Source organism: Nanorana parkeri, unplaced genomic scaffold (assembly GCF_000935625.1).
Source record: "Nanorana parkeri isolate BGI_ZX_2015 unplaced genomic scaffold, ASM93562v1 scaffold78, whole genome shotgun sequence".
NCBI classification, from domain to species: domain Eukaryota; kingdom Metazoa; phylum Chordata; class Amphibia; order Anura; family Dicroglossidae; genus Nanorana; species Nanorana parkeri.
In genome coordinates, this window is record NW_017306346.1 from 2,499,191 (window position 1) to 2,516,681 (window position 17,491).

The following is a 17,491-nucleotide window of genomic DNA, read 5'->3' on the forward strand; positions in this document are numbered from 1 at the left end:
ATGTAATTAAATGAGCCACATCTCACCATGTCTCAAATATGACATACATTATATACAGCAGAAGTCACATCAAGATGATGATGCATTGATAAGTAGTAGGGCCTGTTATTTTCCACGCTGCTGGTGGAGTAGCGGTCTAAAGTATTGCTGTAGCTCTGTGATTTCCAGTATGCATTAAAAGTGAAAATGGATCTTTGTTTTAGAAGTCAGGTTACATGATTACACGTAGGGAAGGATGCCGTACTGGAAGATTGCCATGACTCCCGCACTAAAAAGACCAGCTACGGGTACGGTCACAAACCAAGCTAGGAAGATGTTCCTAAACAAATGCCAATCGACAGCTTTTTTTGAGCGGATCCAACCAACAGCCACCACTGATCCAACCTTGCGGGATGGAGAAACAAAATTTGAAGTTAATACACCATAAAGAAAAAAAACAAAAAATGGCAAACCCTAGTGTGTTAAATGTTGTCAATGGTTATAGCTGTACTAAATGATTTTCATTTTTACATTCATATAGTTACCTAAAAGGTGCACTACAGCTTAATGGGTTTGCAAATGAAAATCAATTTTGTAATATATATATTAAGTGAACTATTAACTAATGATCACAAAAAGGAGAGCAGTGGTATCAACAAGAACTAACTTTACTTCTAGAAGAAATATCACATATTTATAGAGCATTAGGTTGCTAAAAGATTAGGCATGAAAAGGAAGAAGAAGCAGTTATGGAATATAAGCAGATTACACATAATTTGCAGGCATACAATACAAAACAACAAAAGACAGCTGGCTAATCATTTTAGCATTTTGCCTTCAGTAATCAACTTTTGAAACAGCGGGCACTTGATTGTGTGTTCATAGAGACACTGTACATGTATATCTTATGACACTTGTTTTAAGGTACGTCCTTTGGCACATACTATATATAGGTTATGTGGCTCTGTTGACTTCCCTATTCTAGACAAACCAAGAGCCTGGAGGAAGGGAGGGGACAGTGAGAGTCAGAAAGCCACAATAGCCAGCACATTCAAGCCATTCTCCAGACTCTTAACTGCAATGTAACTGACTATTTGCTAAAGACGTAAAGGCTGGTTAATTTGCAAAGTGAATGTTGAACTTCCTAAATCATTTTAAATAAGGTGAACCTGTGTTCCTTTTGAATACTTAAACAAACAAAAAAACCCACATGATTTACCAACATTTGTTTTGCTATGTGAAAATTCAGTTACTCTGCTAAGTGAACAATGTTTGCTTCTTTAGTAAGTTAACCCCAGTATGCTTCCAAAATTTAATAATGGCAATAGTAAGCATCCTTCAGCGTTCTTCAGTCATTGCCAATCCATGCAGCAACCTATATGACCCTGGGACTTATGCCATCTAACAACACCCATTTTATTGTACACTTGCAAGTACAATGAACAGACCAATAGTGCAGCTTACAGCATACAATGTTCCAGACTGCTTGTACCCTTTCTCATGTACTTACCATGGTTCTTATCTGATCCTGCAAATTACATTTCAGTAATAAAGATGGAGGGCTGTGCGTCTCCCTTGGAGCCATTCAGCTGCCTTTTCCTAATCCAACATTGGAAGTATATTCACAACACAGGAAATGTAGGCTATTCAGTAGTAAGAGAGAGTGCAATACCTTTGAATTTAACACATTACTACAACTGGTACATAGGAAATATGCAATATTTAATGTTCCCTCAACTATGACCGATCTGTTTTTATCTTTAAGCGTATGTGAAAAAACTCTATACATTACCATTAAAGTTCTATGTATCCAGTGCATATATCTTTCCACTGATATCACAGGTAGGAGTTAAACCTACATGTATGTGTTACAAGGCCCATATGCTATTGACGCACCCTAATAAATGAAGGCAAATGCAATGACCAGCCATCTGTATAATTTTCAGCAGAACAGCAAAATACATTCTTTATTGCCACTGCAAACCCAATACCTTGCAATGAGTGGAGCTTATGGGTATACCCACATTAGAGGCTACTAGTACAGTTAGCGCACACATAACTTCAATGCAAAATCCACTGTAGAGATAAAAGAAAATTACAAAAGATAGTTTGAAGAGTGAAAGATACAAGCAGGAACCACATGCCATGCATGAACTGAGACTGGTGAATGTGACACAACAGGAGAGCATGCAGTTCTCAGTGACTGGCTGTAGATCAACTGTTTAGTGGCACAAGTGGGATGATCATTGCCTTTTAACCTCATCCTACTAAAGCAAAACCGTAGTAGTATAATGCTGTAAAAGGTAAGCCTTGTGTTGTTAGCTTCTTACTAGATACCAATCTCTTCATGTAATGTTTATACCTGTGTGCTGAATCAGGCAATGAGAACAGCTATGAAAATATTCAGGACTGTTCTTTGACAGATACCCTTGTGCCACTAAACATTGATCTTAAGACACAGAAGGGGAAATTGGATAGTTGAACTAGTCCAGCTGCAGTCACATGACAAAGGCATACCTTGCAGTGTGTGGTACTGATAGGGAGTCCAATATTTGAAGCTACCACAACTGTGAACGCCGAAGCCAACTCAATAGTGAAACCACTGCAGGGAGCATAAGAAAAAACTTAAAATTCACATTTTGCTTGCAACTATCAACCTGCTCTGCAGGCCATCAACACATTTCCTTACCAGACATATGCAGTCAGTTCATAGACAGGAATATATATTTATATGAATAGATTTAGGACCAGAACAATACACAGTTGACAGAAATGCATGTGAGCTTCACTTGGCATATGAAATAACTTCAAAGCAGGATAGAAAACAAATAGTTAATCTCTCAGTTTAAAGGTGCAGTAATGGCTAAATAAAGGCTAACTTTTACATGAAGGGCTGAAATACTTACCTTACCTGAACAAAATGAATCAGACTCCCTCCATTGCTGGCCCCATGACCAAAAGCCTAAGCATTTTGCACTCTGATCTCAGCTGAAGTGACCGGGAAGAATTCCGTTTAGCTTCTTCACATTTCAGTGATCCTGAAGCAGTATTTCCTCCAGAGAAAGCATTCACGCACTTCTACTACTAGTTTATTTACACATTTTCGCAATCTAGATTTGCTGGGGAAACTAGTGAACTACATACATTTTTAGCAAACTATATTACATAAATTTCTTTAGAATGGAAGCTGGTTTGAATCTGTAAGACTTGTGTTCATGTATCTCGCCAGAAATGTAACTTCTTCTGCAGGAAATGCCTGTAATGTGACAGAAAGCTCTGGTAACAGCATTGTGCCAACCACATGAGCAAGACATTAGATTTCTGCAGGCATTCCTACATAGTACAAAAAAAAACACTTGTTTCCATATGGCAACAAGGCAACATATTGTGGCAGTTTTCAAAGTAAACACAGAATTTAACAGAAAGGTCATTTTTAATAAAATGTTAGTATAGCTTCAGCCAAGGCATGTTTCTCCAGTTTTGCATAGAGTAGGTCATGGTTAGTACCTCGGTCAGGTTTAAAAGGAGAATTATGAGGCAAGTGATTTTCACTCTGCCTCATAACCTGAGCCGACCTATGACAATGAAACTGCCACAGGTCGCCTCAGTAGATCGGGAAATGAGCGAACATATACCGTCGCTTGCTCACTTCTCGATCTATCCCTGCAGAGAGCCATGACTGTCACTCACGGATCCCTGCAGGGATTCCCCCCTCCCCTGTCCGATCCTCCAGTGCTGACTGGAGGAACGGACGGGGGAGGGGGTGGGCACAGCTGGCTCTGCCTCGGGATAGGCAGAGCCAGCTGTCTGTCAATCCCGCAGCTGGGTATATCCAGACAGTATTGTCGGGATCCGTCCCGGCTGCGGCGTCTCAGTATACCGCGAGCTGTAGCTCGCAGTATACTGAGCTTTGGGTCACGGGAGAACGCTAGTTTGTGTCCTCCCGTGACCCTTAGGAGAACTATGGGCAAAAGCCCTAACCCCATAGTTCTCCTTTAAGGAGCGCTAGCCATTTCCGCTTTAGATTCATGTGGTGCCTCTGTTGGCCACGTACCCTATTACACTGATTTTAGGTGATAGTAAGGGACAGGATGTTGGGGAGATTTACCTTTTCTATTTTTTTTGGGAAATATTTTATGATTGTCACCAGAACAGGGAAATAGGTCCACTTTACCACCTTGAAATAGGTAATATTTACAGAATAAAAACATTATATACATGTTCAAAAATTTATCAAAATCATCTTTACAGTAAACCTGCCACAAACCTGGGTAATTTAAATCATATGGAGAACAAAAAAATAATAATCCACAACTGAGATTTTCACTCACACTCAAAACATGCACAATGAAGAAGTGGTCAGTGAAACATTTTACTCTGTCTCAGTGCTACTTTTGAGCAGCAGGAGATTTATTATGTATGTATGCATGTATGCATGCATGCATGCATGCATGCATGTATGTATGTATGTATGTATGCATGCATATCCCCCACCAGATAATCATAAAGGACATCAAATGACATTTTTATTTTAACAAAGGATCCATAATCTACTGTGTGAGGTTTGTGAATTAAGTCTATTGTGATGGTTATTGCACTTTTTGTATTCATAAATTATTCTCTAAACCAAGATCAAGGATTAAAATTTTTTAGTTTACAATAGAAGTGTTTGAAATCGATGCTTGGCTTCTTTAAACACACAGCTGCATTGGAATGTAAAAGCAAGACAAAATAAACACATTATACACTTTATCTTAAAGAATCTATTGATTTTCACTAATTTGGCCCTTTCCTTCATCCATCAAAATCACACAAACGTCAAAATGGCAAGCACATTAATTACCTTGATGGCGTTATGGGTGTTAGATCTTTACCCATTGTCTGGATGACTCGCCGACCCCATACCCACAGACCAGCGCAAATACCCACTCCTCCATACAGGAGCAGCCACACAGGTGTAGAAGCCTCTTGCATTACTCCTCCTTGTTGGTATATTAACCACAATGCAACAAGTGGCCCAATCGCGTTGCTGTAAATGGTAACAAAGGAAGTCTTTTCAGAAGATTAGATTTCCAAAAGAGTTATATATATATTACATTCTTTATACTCAGTTGCATGTCCAATTTTGAAGATAATATAGCCCTCACAGTTTTAAATGAAGTGGGGAGAGGTTAGAACTAGGGATGCACCGATACTAGTATCGGTACAGGTGCCGAGTATTTGGGCGAGTACTCGCCCAAATGCTCCGATGCCTAGCCCGATACTTCCGGTATCAGGAAGCTGGGCAGCGAGTCATTACACACTGCCTGGGTTCCTGATTGGCCGGGAAGCCGGGCAGCGTGTATTGACTTGCTGCCCGGCCGGAAAGCTGGCCAAACAGGAAGCCAGGCGCCGTGCAATGACGCAATGCCCTGCTTTCTGATTGGCCAGGAAGCCGGCTTTATGCTCACTCATCACCTTGTGATGAGGGCACATGGAGCCGGCTTCCTGGCCAATCAGGACACGGGGCGCCACGTCATTACACGGCACCCGAGTTCTTCATTGGCCGGAAAGCCGGCTCCAATTTCTTCTCGTCACCTAGTGATGAGGAAGCATGGAGACTGCTTCCCTGCGAATTAGGAAGCCAGGTGGTGAGTCTTTACATGGATTCCTTAGTGGGACTTCCAGTATCGGCGAGTACTGAGAAAAAAATATAGATCGGTACTCTTACTCAATGCCGAAAAAATGGTATTGGTGCATCCTCAGTTAGAACCTACCAAGTTTTTATTGCTGTATGTGCCCCCTCCATATTTGTCCTGGAGACCAGCGAGAACGAATGTGATGGGAAATCAAAAATGTTACAGTTGTCACTGAGGACAAACGTTCCACTGACAACTGTCTAAGAGGAGATCCACCCCTTTGAGATTTCTTCTAATTTTCTGTGGCATCCTGAGGACAGGTAGCAACATTTTCCCTAGGAAGAGACAGAAAAAATAACCCCATAGAGGTTTTAACCCTTCCCTAATCTATCCAAAACTAAAAATGTCTTGGACAAACATATGCTTTAATGTAAAGCTCTCCTACAAGAAATATGGGGTCTGACATGAACTCTCCCAGACTACAGTTGCAGACCAAACGTACCCCTTGTCCTCCCTGTGGTCACAGTTTAAATCTAGCAGGATAATACACCATAACTAAGCACCCATCTCAAACTGGTTCATTAAACCTGGCAGTGGCTCCAAAATACTTCAATAGTAGCATCTCCAGATTTTCCCCTTATGTTTAGTCATGCTGACTATGTTCGCTAGCAAAAGTAGAGGTGAAATCAGCAAAATGGAGACACATACGGCAATAGAAACATGACAGAGGGTCTATCCCTTCTCCAGCCTTTGCCTTTACATAAACAAATAGCATAGAAGCATTTGTTTCAGGGAATGGAAAATGGATATATGCCTACATAATATAGATGAACATATTTGGCAGTTCAGTGCTACTCACCTGACATCATTTCCTCCATGAGCAAAGGATCCAAAGCAAGCTGTCAAAATCTGCAGGAAGTGGAAAAGCAGGTGAACGTCTGACTTGTCTTTGTCATCTTTATCCTCTTCTAACGAATCATCTTGGATTGGATTTTGGTCACTCAGCTCTGTAGCAAGCTTCATTTCTACACCTCCTTCCTCTGCTTCAATCTCTGCTTCTGCCACCGCATTGCAGTAGCTAGAATAGCTGTCGTAGCGGATACGCTTCTTCGAAAAAGACACAGTGTCTGTGACCAACTTTTCACTATCCTCTGTGGTTGTAGTATCTGAAGATTTGAATGTTGAATGGACAGGCATACCACAGATAGCAGCAGTGTAACATGTATAACTATTGTTGCGCCTTAAAACTCTGTAATTGTTTTCATGCCCGGGGCGATCATCAATTACTCTGTCCAGGTGGATTTTGTGTAACAAGTCCTTGTATAGGCCCGAGTCCTTGTGTACAGTATGGTACACATGAACATCACTTTTAACATTGTGACCATCAAAACTAAATGTACCATTGGAGATTGGAGATCTAACCGAGCCATTTGTCATGGAAGCAGCCCTCCCTGGTAACAAAGAAAACAAAGTAGGATCAAAACAAATTTCAACACTAAATTAACACTGAAAAAAGTAAATACTTTAGAGTCACTCTGCTGATAGACAACGAATTTAAAATGCAAGAATATTAGTAATACTTACCAGTCCAGTGGAGTGACTCCAATCTTTCTCTTGTACAGCTACTACCACCAACTAATTTGGTTTACAAAATTAGCAATGTCCTTATATTCTTAAAAAGTTCTTGAAAACTATAGCCCAACCTTTTTTTTGCCTCATGAGGACATATGCCAATATCTTCCTGTGACCCAAAACTCAGTATATAGCAGGCTATTGCCTGCTAAATGCTGACAGCGCAGAGCAGCGCTGCAGCCGTGATGGATCCCGGCGATATTGTTGGGATACACCCTGCTGTCTGATTGACCTTTGAAGCCAGCTGTGCCTTGTCCCCTCCCAGTCTGTCCCTCCACTATGCGGAGGGATAGGGGGGAATCCCTGCGGGAAGCAGTGACTGATAGTAACCACTCTCTGCGGGAAGACTAACGAGAACTAAGCGATTAGCGCTATGTGATGTGGCAACGCTCATAATTCTACCATTAAAGTAAACCTGTATGGAGAGAAATATGCAGGCTGCTGATCTCCTAAAAAGATTAGCAGTCTGACTCTAGCCAAAAAAAAAAAAGAGAGTCACTAATAGAATGCGAAAAAGTCAGAATTCCTCATCCGCATATTGGTTTGAGGTCAGAAACAAAAAAGTATTAAAACCACCGACAGCCAAGCAAATAGCACTTTTACACAAAGTTCAGCATTGGCATCTAAACATTTTTCAGGACATGTTCCATTCTGAATATATTTAGTTATTGTACGTGTGGTCACCATCCTAAGAGACAACAGAAAAAAAAGTCAAACTAAAAGGGCCTTTATTTTTCTGTAATACGAATGCTAGCTCATCAAAAATACCTGCATTATGTTCACATCTCATATCTTACGATGGTGTTATGTAGACTAAGTTCAAGATGTTATTTACTAGGTCTCAATTTACTTTTTATTTCACGAGTCATGCCTATAACTATTGCTGCGACTATGTCTATATCCTAAATAAAGAATATACAAAAAATAAAAATCTGCATTAATATAATAAAAGGCATACCATAGGGTATTCTGGTGTTTCCATTCACAACTGTATCAGATCCATTAGCACCTTCAGTGGTGGCACTAGTAAGAGGCACCACACTTTCATCATTGCCCTTTGCACCAGGCAACTCTTTAAACACAGCAGCATCTTCATCCTGGATTTTGTCAAGGCTTTCCTCTGATATACGGGACAGCGCCTCTTTCTTTAATCGACCTGCACAAACATCAAGTAATGGAAATCCATTGAAATTACAAGGAGAACTACTTAAGTTCAAAGTACTTCCTGCACAAGCCAACAGTAAGGCCTCTTTCACACGGGCTGATCAGGGGAGGATCCATGCAAGGATACCCCTCCTGATCAATGCAGTATGGAGCTGATGTCACCGCTGTGACATGCGCGTCTGTAGTTTTTTTTTGTTTTTTTTTATACTGCCGGACACACACAACACACACACACACACGGAACCCCAAGAGTTTGTTCTTGCTACCACTGAATAGGAGCTCCTATTTTTCCTGAATCTTTTATCCCAAGTGTTATGAGTTCTTTAAATGTACTAAACCCATCTTGGAAATGGACTAAGCACTCAAGAATTTAGGGAATCTAGGGATAGGCAGCTCAGTGCAGGAATAATGTTATTGCTTTTTCATAAAAACATGATCATGAAGAGAACAAAAAATACCCCCAAAAGAACACATACTTGCTATTTTCTTTCTCAGCCATGGGCACACAAAAAACCAGACTACTAAAGCAAATAAGATGGCAACGCCTACTGATAACAGAGCAGTGGCCCACACTGGAAACAAGTGCATTCCAAGTACTGTAAAGAAGGAGAAAACAAAAAATATTATTACACAACTAGGCAGATTACAAAAACAAAGTTTGTTATATGTGCATATATCTACACACCCAGAACTGGATTAGGCTGTGAATTCAAAAGAACTACAATCCTTTCCAATGTATACAATCAAATGCATCACATATACTATTATATCAGCAGTGAAAGGTATGGCTAATTAGAGTGTAAACACACAAGCATTTTTTCAATTATCTGCCTTCTTTTCCAATTTGATGTAAACTTGTATTAAGAATGGAGACTTCTGCTGCTGAGCTTCCCTTCTGAAAATGCTAGTTCCCTGGATGTTAGGCTAGTCTACTGGCTTCAGTACTTTTGTAGTCACTTGCCTGAAGGAGGTAAGCAAATTAAAAAACTAAAGCCATGGTTCTATTTTTTTTTTTATTCAACATGTGGGCTGACAAAAAGTGAAAAAATAGAACAGATTACTCAATCAATGCTCACGAGTGATCAAGGAATCCCCTGCTGTTTCTTTTGTGCTGTGAGAAAACCTGGACAGAGCTATCAGCTAATTGGCTGGTAGCTCCATTCAGCCGAGAATTTTCCAAATGGCTTCTTCCATCAGCTGATGGAAGGATGCCGGGCAGAATAGTGCCAACAGCAGCACCCATGCAGCAGAACTGGAAGAACGTATACCTAGACTAAAAGTCTCCTGTATGACAGTCTAAACAAGTCCTAAATCCAATCACTGTGTGATGTACAAGCCTCAAAAAGTAAACAAACACCCTTTCCTGACTGAGTTAAAGCCTCCTTTATTTGTGTCAACACTCCCCCCCCCACCCTTCAAAACACTGCAGCTCACAGTGGGAGTGTTTTAGCAACAGAAACAGTGCTGCCAATCCAGAAAGCAGTGGGCTAGGACTAAGTGCGTTCAGGTGCTAATTGAAAAGGTATAGGCTTGTGAATTAGCAGTGACAATGTGGATTGCCACACCCTCTGCAACATTGCCATCCCACAGTAGTGCAAGCAGGTTGAGCCTAGATGAGTGCCAACTCTGCTCTGAATTCAGGAGCAGTGCAGCATTGTTGCCACACCATTGCAGGAAGCTGGATATATATAGATCTATCTATCTATCTATATCTATAATCTTGGCCTTTTTAAAACACTTTTTATTTATTTTTTTAAATTACAGTGAACATAAGCATTTGAAATTACTTACGTGGTGCTCCTGTAAACAAAATAGAAAATACATTAATTCCTATTGTAGCAGCATAAAATACTGGGAGTGCTCGCAGTCCATTAGGTACTGGATCCTCCTGAAATAAAAAATAAAATAAAAGTTACACATCTTGTCATAGAACAGTTAGAACCAAGCTATATGACAAGTTAAATTATGAAAGCCAGAAGCAGTGCAGCATTGTTGCCACCCCATCACAGGAAACTGCATTAGGTAGACTTCACTGGCAGGATCAACTGGTATCTGTGGCACTTTTGTATAAGAAAACAGTAACTGCAGATGCACTTATTATAAGGTGCTGTAGCAGTTTGTTTTAATGCAAGTTGTACTTTAACTGCATCGGCCTAAAATTGCTTTTGAACTTGAAACAAACCTGGATTTAAATCCTTAAAATTTAAAAAAACAAAAATGCAGTGTTACAAAGTTGACTTCAGAATAAAACTGCATGTACAATTTTTTGCAATCGCACTGTACCTCTTGGCACTGCGGTACCGTGCATTCCAGTGCGGGCGATCACACTGTGGGTGGGAGGTGCGTTTGGAGTCCATTGAAATGAATGGCACTGAAACGCACGTCCTGTAGCAAAATTGGTCAGGCCGAAACTGAAATGACTTTTTCCCCACCTTTTATAATTTTTTTTTTTTAAATAAATTGTATTGTGGGCACATGGCGCTTGAAAAGCTCCAGCCAGGGAATGACAGCTGCCAGTGGCAAGATTCCGCAGACAGCAGCTGACTGTAAATACAGCAAGCAGTGGGCGGGTGCAATAACCAGCCTCCTATTGGCCATTTCAAACTGCAATAGTAGGCTGGCTATTAAGGCTGCAGCTAATGATTTTCATAATCGATTAGCTGATCATTAACTTATTCACTTCGATTAAATCGGAAATAAAATAAAATAATTTATTTTAAAATAAAATACACAAATGCAGCCTTACAAACAAGTTTACTTCAGAATAAAATGGTATGCACATTTTTTTTTTAAATTGCACTGCAACAGAACGCAGGGCATTGCAGTACCGTGCATTCCAGTGCAGGCGATCACACTGCAGATGGGAGGTGCATTTGGGATCCATTGAAATGAATGGCACCGCAACACCTCCTGCAGCAAAATTTGTCAGGCCGAAACTGACTTTTCCCACCTTTTATATATAATTTGTAAAAAAAATAATTGTATGTATTATATTAGACATTTTAATTAGTTTCATGGATTTAAAATAATGTAAACTGTAAAAAACTCTAAGCCAATAAAATAACCAATAATTTAAAATAAATACACCAATATTTTTTTCCTATTTGTAATTTTAGTTGATTTAACCATTTTTTTGTTTGCATTTTTAATATATAAAACTTGAAAAAAAATTTTTTAGTCTTTTTAATTTAAGTTTAATTATTTTTTTAAACTTTTTTTATTGCTTTATTGCTGGGAGCAATAGCCAGCCTCCTATTGGATATTGCAATAGCCAATAGCAGGCTAAAGTTACTCTATTGGCTTCAGTTCTACTTTAAGCATTTAGGCAACGCTGCACTGCGAATGTTAAGACTCCACTTAGCCAGAAGTCAAGACAAGCTGTTAAACAAGTGGCAGGAAAATAATGTGATTTACCTTATTCAAGATGAAAAACCTAATCAACAAAAATAGTGCACCAGACATCAGGCCAGATAGCAGGGGTGAAATGAACCAGGAAGCAACTGTAATGGAGATTTAAGAGTAAAACATTTAAATACATCCCATATGCTCAAATCAAAAAACAATGCACACTATAATTTCCACATTAAACAACACCATGCATTCAAACAAGCATCCAAAATGATCAGGTCACTGCACCAATTGTCCCAGCTACACTGGTTATTTGCCATAATATGTTATAAGCTATGTTACCATCTCAGTTGACTCTTTTTGACAAACATACACATTTGCCTGAGAAGCTCAAATGGAAAAAGAAAAAACACTAAACATCATAATAAAAGTATGTTCAAAGCAATGCTTAATTATTGACCTCATAACGGAAAAAAAAGCCTAAAGTCCATCCAAAAAAACAGCAATAAAAATGCAAGACAATTTAAGTATTCTTGTGTTATGCTAATATTCACATGTATTTAACGCCAACAGGGAAACTATCCTTTTTTTTTTAACTTCTTAAAAAAATATAAACATTACAAGCATACTTGTTCCTATATATTTTCTGCCATTTTAGTGTCCCCAAACAATAAAAAAAAATAAAATAAAAAAGGAAAAACCTGAACACAAAACTGCAATCACATCTAGATAAACTCAGTCAGGGAAGACAACATTCCCCTTCCTTTAGAGTTAAGTTGGCCATACACTTATAGATCTTTCATTTCGTCTACCGGGCTATTGTATGCTGGCAGTCAGTTTCCGTTGTGGTCAGCATACCCAATGACCCCGACCGGCTGCAGTTACCGTTTGGCCGATTTTCAACCCAGTTCCTTTGACAAAAGTTGGTTGAATAATTGACTTGTCAAGCCGGGGGTGGTGCCAGCAGGGCTACCACACAACTAGAACTTCTACCAGGGTTCGGCCAGCGTAAGTGATGCAGAAATTAAAGGGGACATTCAATTTCCTCTCTAACTGCTGCAGCCTCAGCTACCAGCACAACCAGCTAAAGGGCCAAGTAAGCTACACTAGTCAGTCCCAGACATCACAAATTCTCATGAGCAATTTCCTGAGCAATAACACTGTATATTTTTCTTGAATCATCACTAGTAGGCGTGACAGTGTGGGACATGATCGATTGCATCACTGAAGCTACAAACGATGCCTAGAACTTGGATAGGACATTTGCAACGTTCATTATGTTTGTACTAAACAACTAGCAGTGTGCCCAAAGGGGAACTATGGCATAGGAAGTGACCTAAGAAAAAAAAACAAAAAAACACAGAAAAGCACAGTGAAATGCATCACATAGCATAACAAAATGCATGGAAACATGTATGCACTATTGCTAAAATTCTGTGGGAGCTACTGGTGGAAACTGGCTCTTATCTGTAGCCAAGGAGTTAAGAGCGCAGTAAGAAACCAACTAATGGGATCCCCTGCCATGGCTATGTAGTGTTATCACTAATCTGTGAGACAATAAGATGGACAATGTTACCTGTATGAAAAATGTGAAAGTATAATAGTAAAGTAGACACTGCACCAAGCTCACTCCCATGATGGACTACAATCTCAATACAAACAACTAAACGTGAGATTGCAGTCCATCACAGGAGTGAGCTTGGCATGGTGTCTACTTCAAAAGGTGCCCATACACCTTACAACCATCGCAAGACTATTGTCTTGCGATGGTTGTAAGCCATGTTGTAAGCCAATTAAAACCTCGTACGGTCTGCCCATCATGGACAGGCAGATCGTACTTGCGATCATCAAAAGCCCTCCCCCCTTAGGGGCGGGCTTCCGATGACTGCAATGCTGAACGGACAGTGTGCGCGTAGCAGCCCGTTCCGCAGTTGTCGATCGAGCACGCCACTAACCCGCCGACAATCGTACGATTCTCGGCGGGTTTTCTAGCATGCTCGTTCGACAAAAGACGTGCAACCGTACAGTAGAAACGGTTGCACGCCTTCCATACACTTGCCTATTATCGTACGATAATCGCCAGGTGTATGGGCACCTTAACAGTGATGCACTGCGCTAGGATTCCAAACTAATTCTAAGCAGCTGTGCCAATTAGTGAGCACTACAACTATCAATACAAACAGCACTGCGCTAATGTAAAATAAATGAGTGACTACCTTTGTAATTCATTGATGTCTGTATACAATAATATATAATCAATGCTATGTGTACAATACTTAAGACATTTGTGCAACAACAATTCATATAATCTTCTTAATAAAGTGCAATATTCATTTTACATATAGTGATAAAAACAACTGTGTTTTTCCAAAAAACAACTGTGTTTTTCCAAAAAATATAAAGTGATCCATGCTTCCAGTCCCACCGTGTGAAAAAGTGTAGTCGCACTCACCTACTGATTATGTTCACCTTATTACAGATGAACTATCCACACTTTACAAAGAGACTCATTTCTATCCTCTACGTACTCTGGTATCCAACCAGTTAAATGGGATAGTCCTTTCTCTCCTTCCCCACTCTGTTGTCCAGCAGATTAAACACCTCTTTATTTGTTCCTTACACCTTCTCCATTTCTTATTTCCTCTTTGCTAAACTCAAAAAGATAGCAGATTCCCCATTGTGCAGTATATAAAAACAATATATTTATGGACAGTAAAATCACACAAGTGTAATAGAAAAAAAAGAAAAATCGCTTTCAGATACAGCCAAAGCAGTTCATCTGCATCTTCTGTTTGTGATGCTTGTATGGCCCTGCCCAACTGACACATTTCATCACTAACTAGTTCTGAGGTGACAGCCGATACCTGAAAAGCCATTAGTAACAAAACGCGTCAGTTGGGGGGGGGCGTGGCGAGCTGCCGAGTAAGATGGCCGCGATCTGAGGGAGCTCCGCAACACCCGGTCCCCTACGAGCAATCATCGGCAACCACACTCACCCTGCACAACACCGGATCACTCGTCTCGTCTTCCTGACCCCCTGAAACACCCGGGGCAGCGTAATGAGACACAGTAAGCGGCAGAAGGACGCAAGAAAGCAGCAGACACCCAGACGCGGTACACCCAAGATGGCGGGCACGCGTGCCAACCCCGATGTGTCTGCGTCCCCACTGCTTCTCTTGGACGCCCATGACTCTTCCTCGCTGGACAGCCTCCCCCTTACACAGGGAGACGACCTGGAAGACGCCAGGGACACCGCTCTGCTAAAAAAATGTCAGGCCATGCTACACACTGAGCTGGCAGCGGTCTCTGAAAAGCTGAGTAAGACCCTAACTAGGGAGCTCAGAGAAAATCGGCGCTCATACAGACCAGCTTGAAAAAAAGGTTGACGATGTAATTGCAGTGATGGAATCACACGAACAGGATTTGGACACTGTAAATGCAGACCTCATTGCCCTCATGGATAAGGTCGAGGACATGGAGAATAGGGCCCGTCGCGGCAATCTCCGCATCCGTGGCCTGCCTGAATCCATGGAGGACGTATAATCCACTATTACGGCCCTCCTACAGGAACTTTTGCCATCAATGCCCATGGAACGACTGGAGTTCGACCGCATACATAGGGCACTGGCTCCTAGACGACAAGAAGGTCCCCCGAGGGATATTATTGTCAAATTCACATTCTACCGCACCAAGGAAGAAGTACTGCGCTCTACCAGAGGCCGGAGAGAACTCCGCTTCCAGGGACATGCGTATCAGGTATTCGCAGACCTCTCGCCTACCACTATACAAAGACGCCGAGCCATGCGGCCATTACTGGATTCATTACGCAACAATGAGATCGCCTACAGATGGGGCTTCCCCTTTAAGCTTCTATTCGCGTACAAGGGCAAATCCTACTCCATCTCGACACCTACCGAACTGCGGAAGATACTCCAGGACCTGACGCTGCTCCCACCATCGCAGAAGTCCTCCTCACAAGCTGCGGGAAGTCCACGTCGGATGCCTCCGAGCCCACTCTGGGAGAAGAAGTTACAGTTCCAACGAAATCGCCCTCGGAGGGTGAGGAGAGAGCCAACCCAACCTGATCCTACTTGATGTACTCCGCCGTTAACCTGGCTATTCCACTAGACGTGAAGTCTACGACCGTTACTCGTTGCGATGCATATGGTGAATCCATATACCAAAGTTTGCCTCGCTTCAAGAACTACACCTTTAGTTGTTATGGGAGTGCACTGCTTCGCCTAAACTGTTCTCACTGACATAGCACAGAGCCGTTAGACTGCCTCTCAGTGCACACTGTTGTGCCTATATTTCCCTGGTGTGTTGCACGCAAGTTAAATTGAACAGTTGCTCTTATGAGGGACCGGGTGATTACCCCCCACCCCCCCCCCCATGAGACCTACGGGAAAGGAGTTGGCCTGGTCCACCTCCTCACCCGTAACACTTGTCCTTAGGGACTGTTACATGTTTTGTTTATGTTATTGTATTTACCTTTCCCTGTACGGGGAACCTGTTTCTTTTCTCTATCCTAGCTTCTCCTGCTCTACCCGATCCATCGGTGAACTGGAATGTATACCATCAACTACCTTCCCCATGGTTGTACGTGAGTCCCACTACCCGCAGGGTTCCTGCCCGTGGTGGAATGCAATATTCTCCTGATATGTTTATTACCCATGGCTACTGATTTTACTGTATTCTCACACAACATCCAAGGCCTGAATTCGCCTCACAAACGAAATAAGGCATTCTCCTACTACTCCTCCTGTCATGCCGACATAGTCTGTCTACAGGAGACCAGGTTCTCCACCTCCTCAAGCCCCACATTTCTGCACAAAAAAAACTTTCCCATTTTTTATAGTGCAAATTTTACTGAAAAAAAGAGGGGAGTGCTGATAGCACTGCGTAGGAATCTGCCATTCGTTTGTGACAAGCAACTTTCGGACCCTACCGGTCGCTATGTAATCCTAGTAGGGACCTTGTATGATGTGGACGTGACTATTGTTTCCTACTACTGCCCCAACACCCACCAGCTTAGGTTCCTATCTCACCTGCTCGGGGTTGTATCCCACCATGCCAGGGGGATATTGCTAATACTAATTTGGTCCTTCACCCTGTCAATGACAAGACCAAACCCTCCACCTCCACTAGCCTACCCTCCTCATTACAATTGGAGAACTCCTCTCTTCTCACCATATTGAATGACCATCATTTGGTGGATGTCTGGAGAGAACTGAACCCAACCACTAAGGATTTTACCTTCTTCTCAAACCCGCACCACTCCTTTTGTAGGATAGATCACATATTCACCCTGCAAAATAATTTGACCGCATTCCAATCTGCCCGTATCAAGCCAGTCCCATGGTCAGATCACGTGGCTAACGCGGTGCGATTCTGTCTAATAGCCGGTGCCCCGAAACAGTACTTGTGGTGTGTAAATGAAAGTCTATTGACCTCTGGAGACTTCCTGCAACAGGTTGAGTCACATGCCCGTCAATACTTTGCCCTGAATGCTGGCTCAGTGGACTCTCCTGTGACTCTCTGGGAGGCCCACAAAGCTACTATGAGGGGCCACCTGATGGAAATGGCCTCACGTAGGAAGAGGGACAGAAACAATAGAATAAAAGAACTATATGCCACACTTGAGGATCTTGATGGTAAATTAAAAGATAGATTTGACAAACAAATACTTGCACACCTTACCACTGTCAAAACTGAACTAAATCTCTTGTTGGATAAACAGAAAGTCATCA

The 17,491-nt window shown here is 41.6% G+C and overlaps 1 protein-coding gene across 2 annotated transcripts in view; it reads right to left on the reverse strand.

Moving 5' to 3' along the window:
* Nucleotides 1–6: 6 nt before the first annotated feature.
* SLC20A2 (solute carrier family 20 member 2) overlaps nt 7–17,491 on the reverse strand; it is a 43,267-nt gene continuing 25,782 nt past the window's right edge. The window contains exons 4-11 of one of the 2 annotated variants that reach the window (XM_018576856.1): nt 11,808–11,893; nt 10,185–10,281; nt 8,870–8,989; nt 8,188–8,385; nt 6,457–7,048; nt 4,823–5,008; nt 1,971–2,055; nt 7–384 (exon numbers count right to left, since the gene is read on the reverse strand). In XM_018576856.1, coding sequence (XP_018432358.1) covers nt 220–384; nt 1,971–2,055; nt 4,823–5,008; nt 6,457–7,048; nt 8,188–8,385; nt 8,870–8,989; nt 10,185–10,281; nt 11,808–11,893 — 1,529 coding nt within the window. In that variant the 3' untranslated portion in view covers nt 7–219. Of the gene's footprint in view, nt 385–1,970; nt 2,056–2,496; nt 2,582–4,822; nt 5,009–6,456; nt 7,049–8,187; nt 8,386–8,869; nt 8,990–10,184; nt 10,282–11,807; nt 11,894–17,491 lie in introns of both variants that reach the window. The other variant, XM_018576854.1, reaches the window with a different exon arrangement.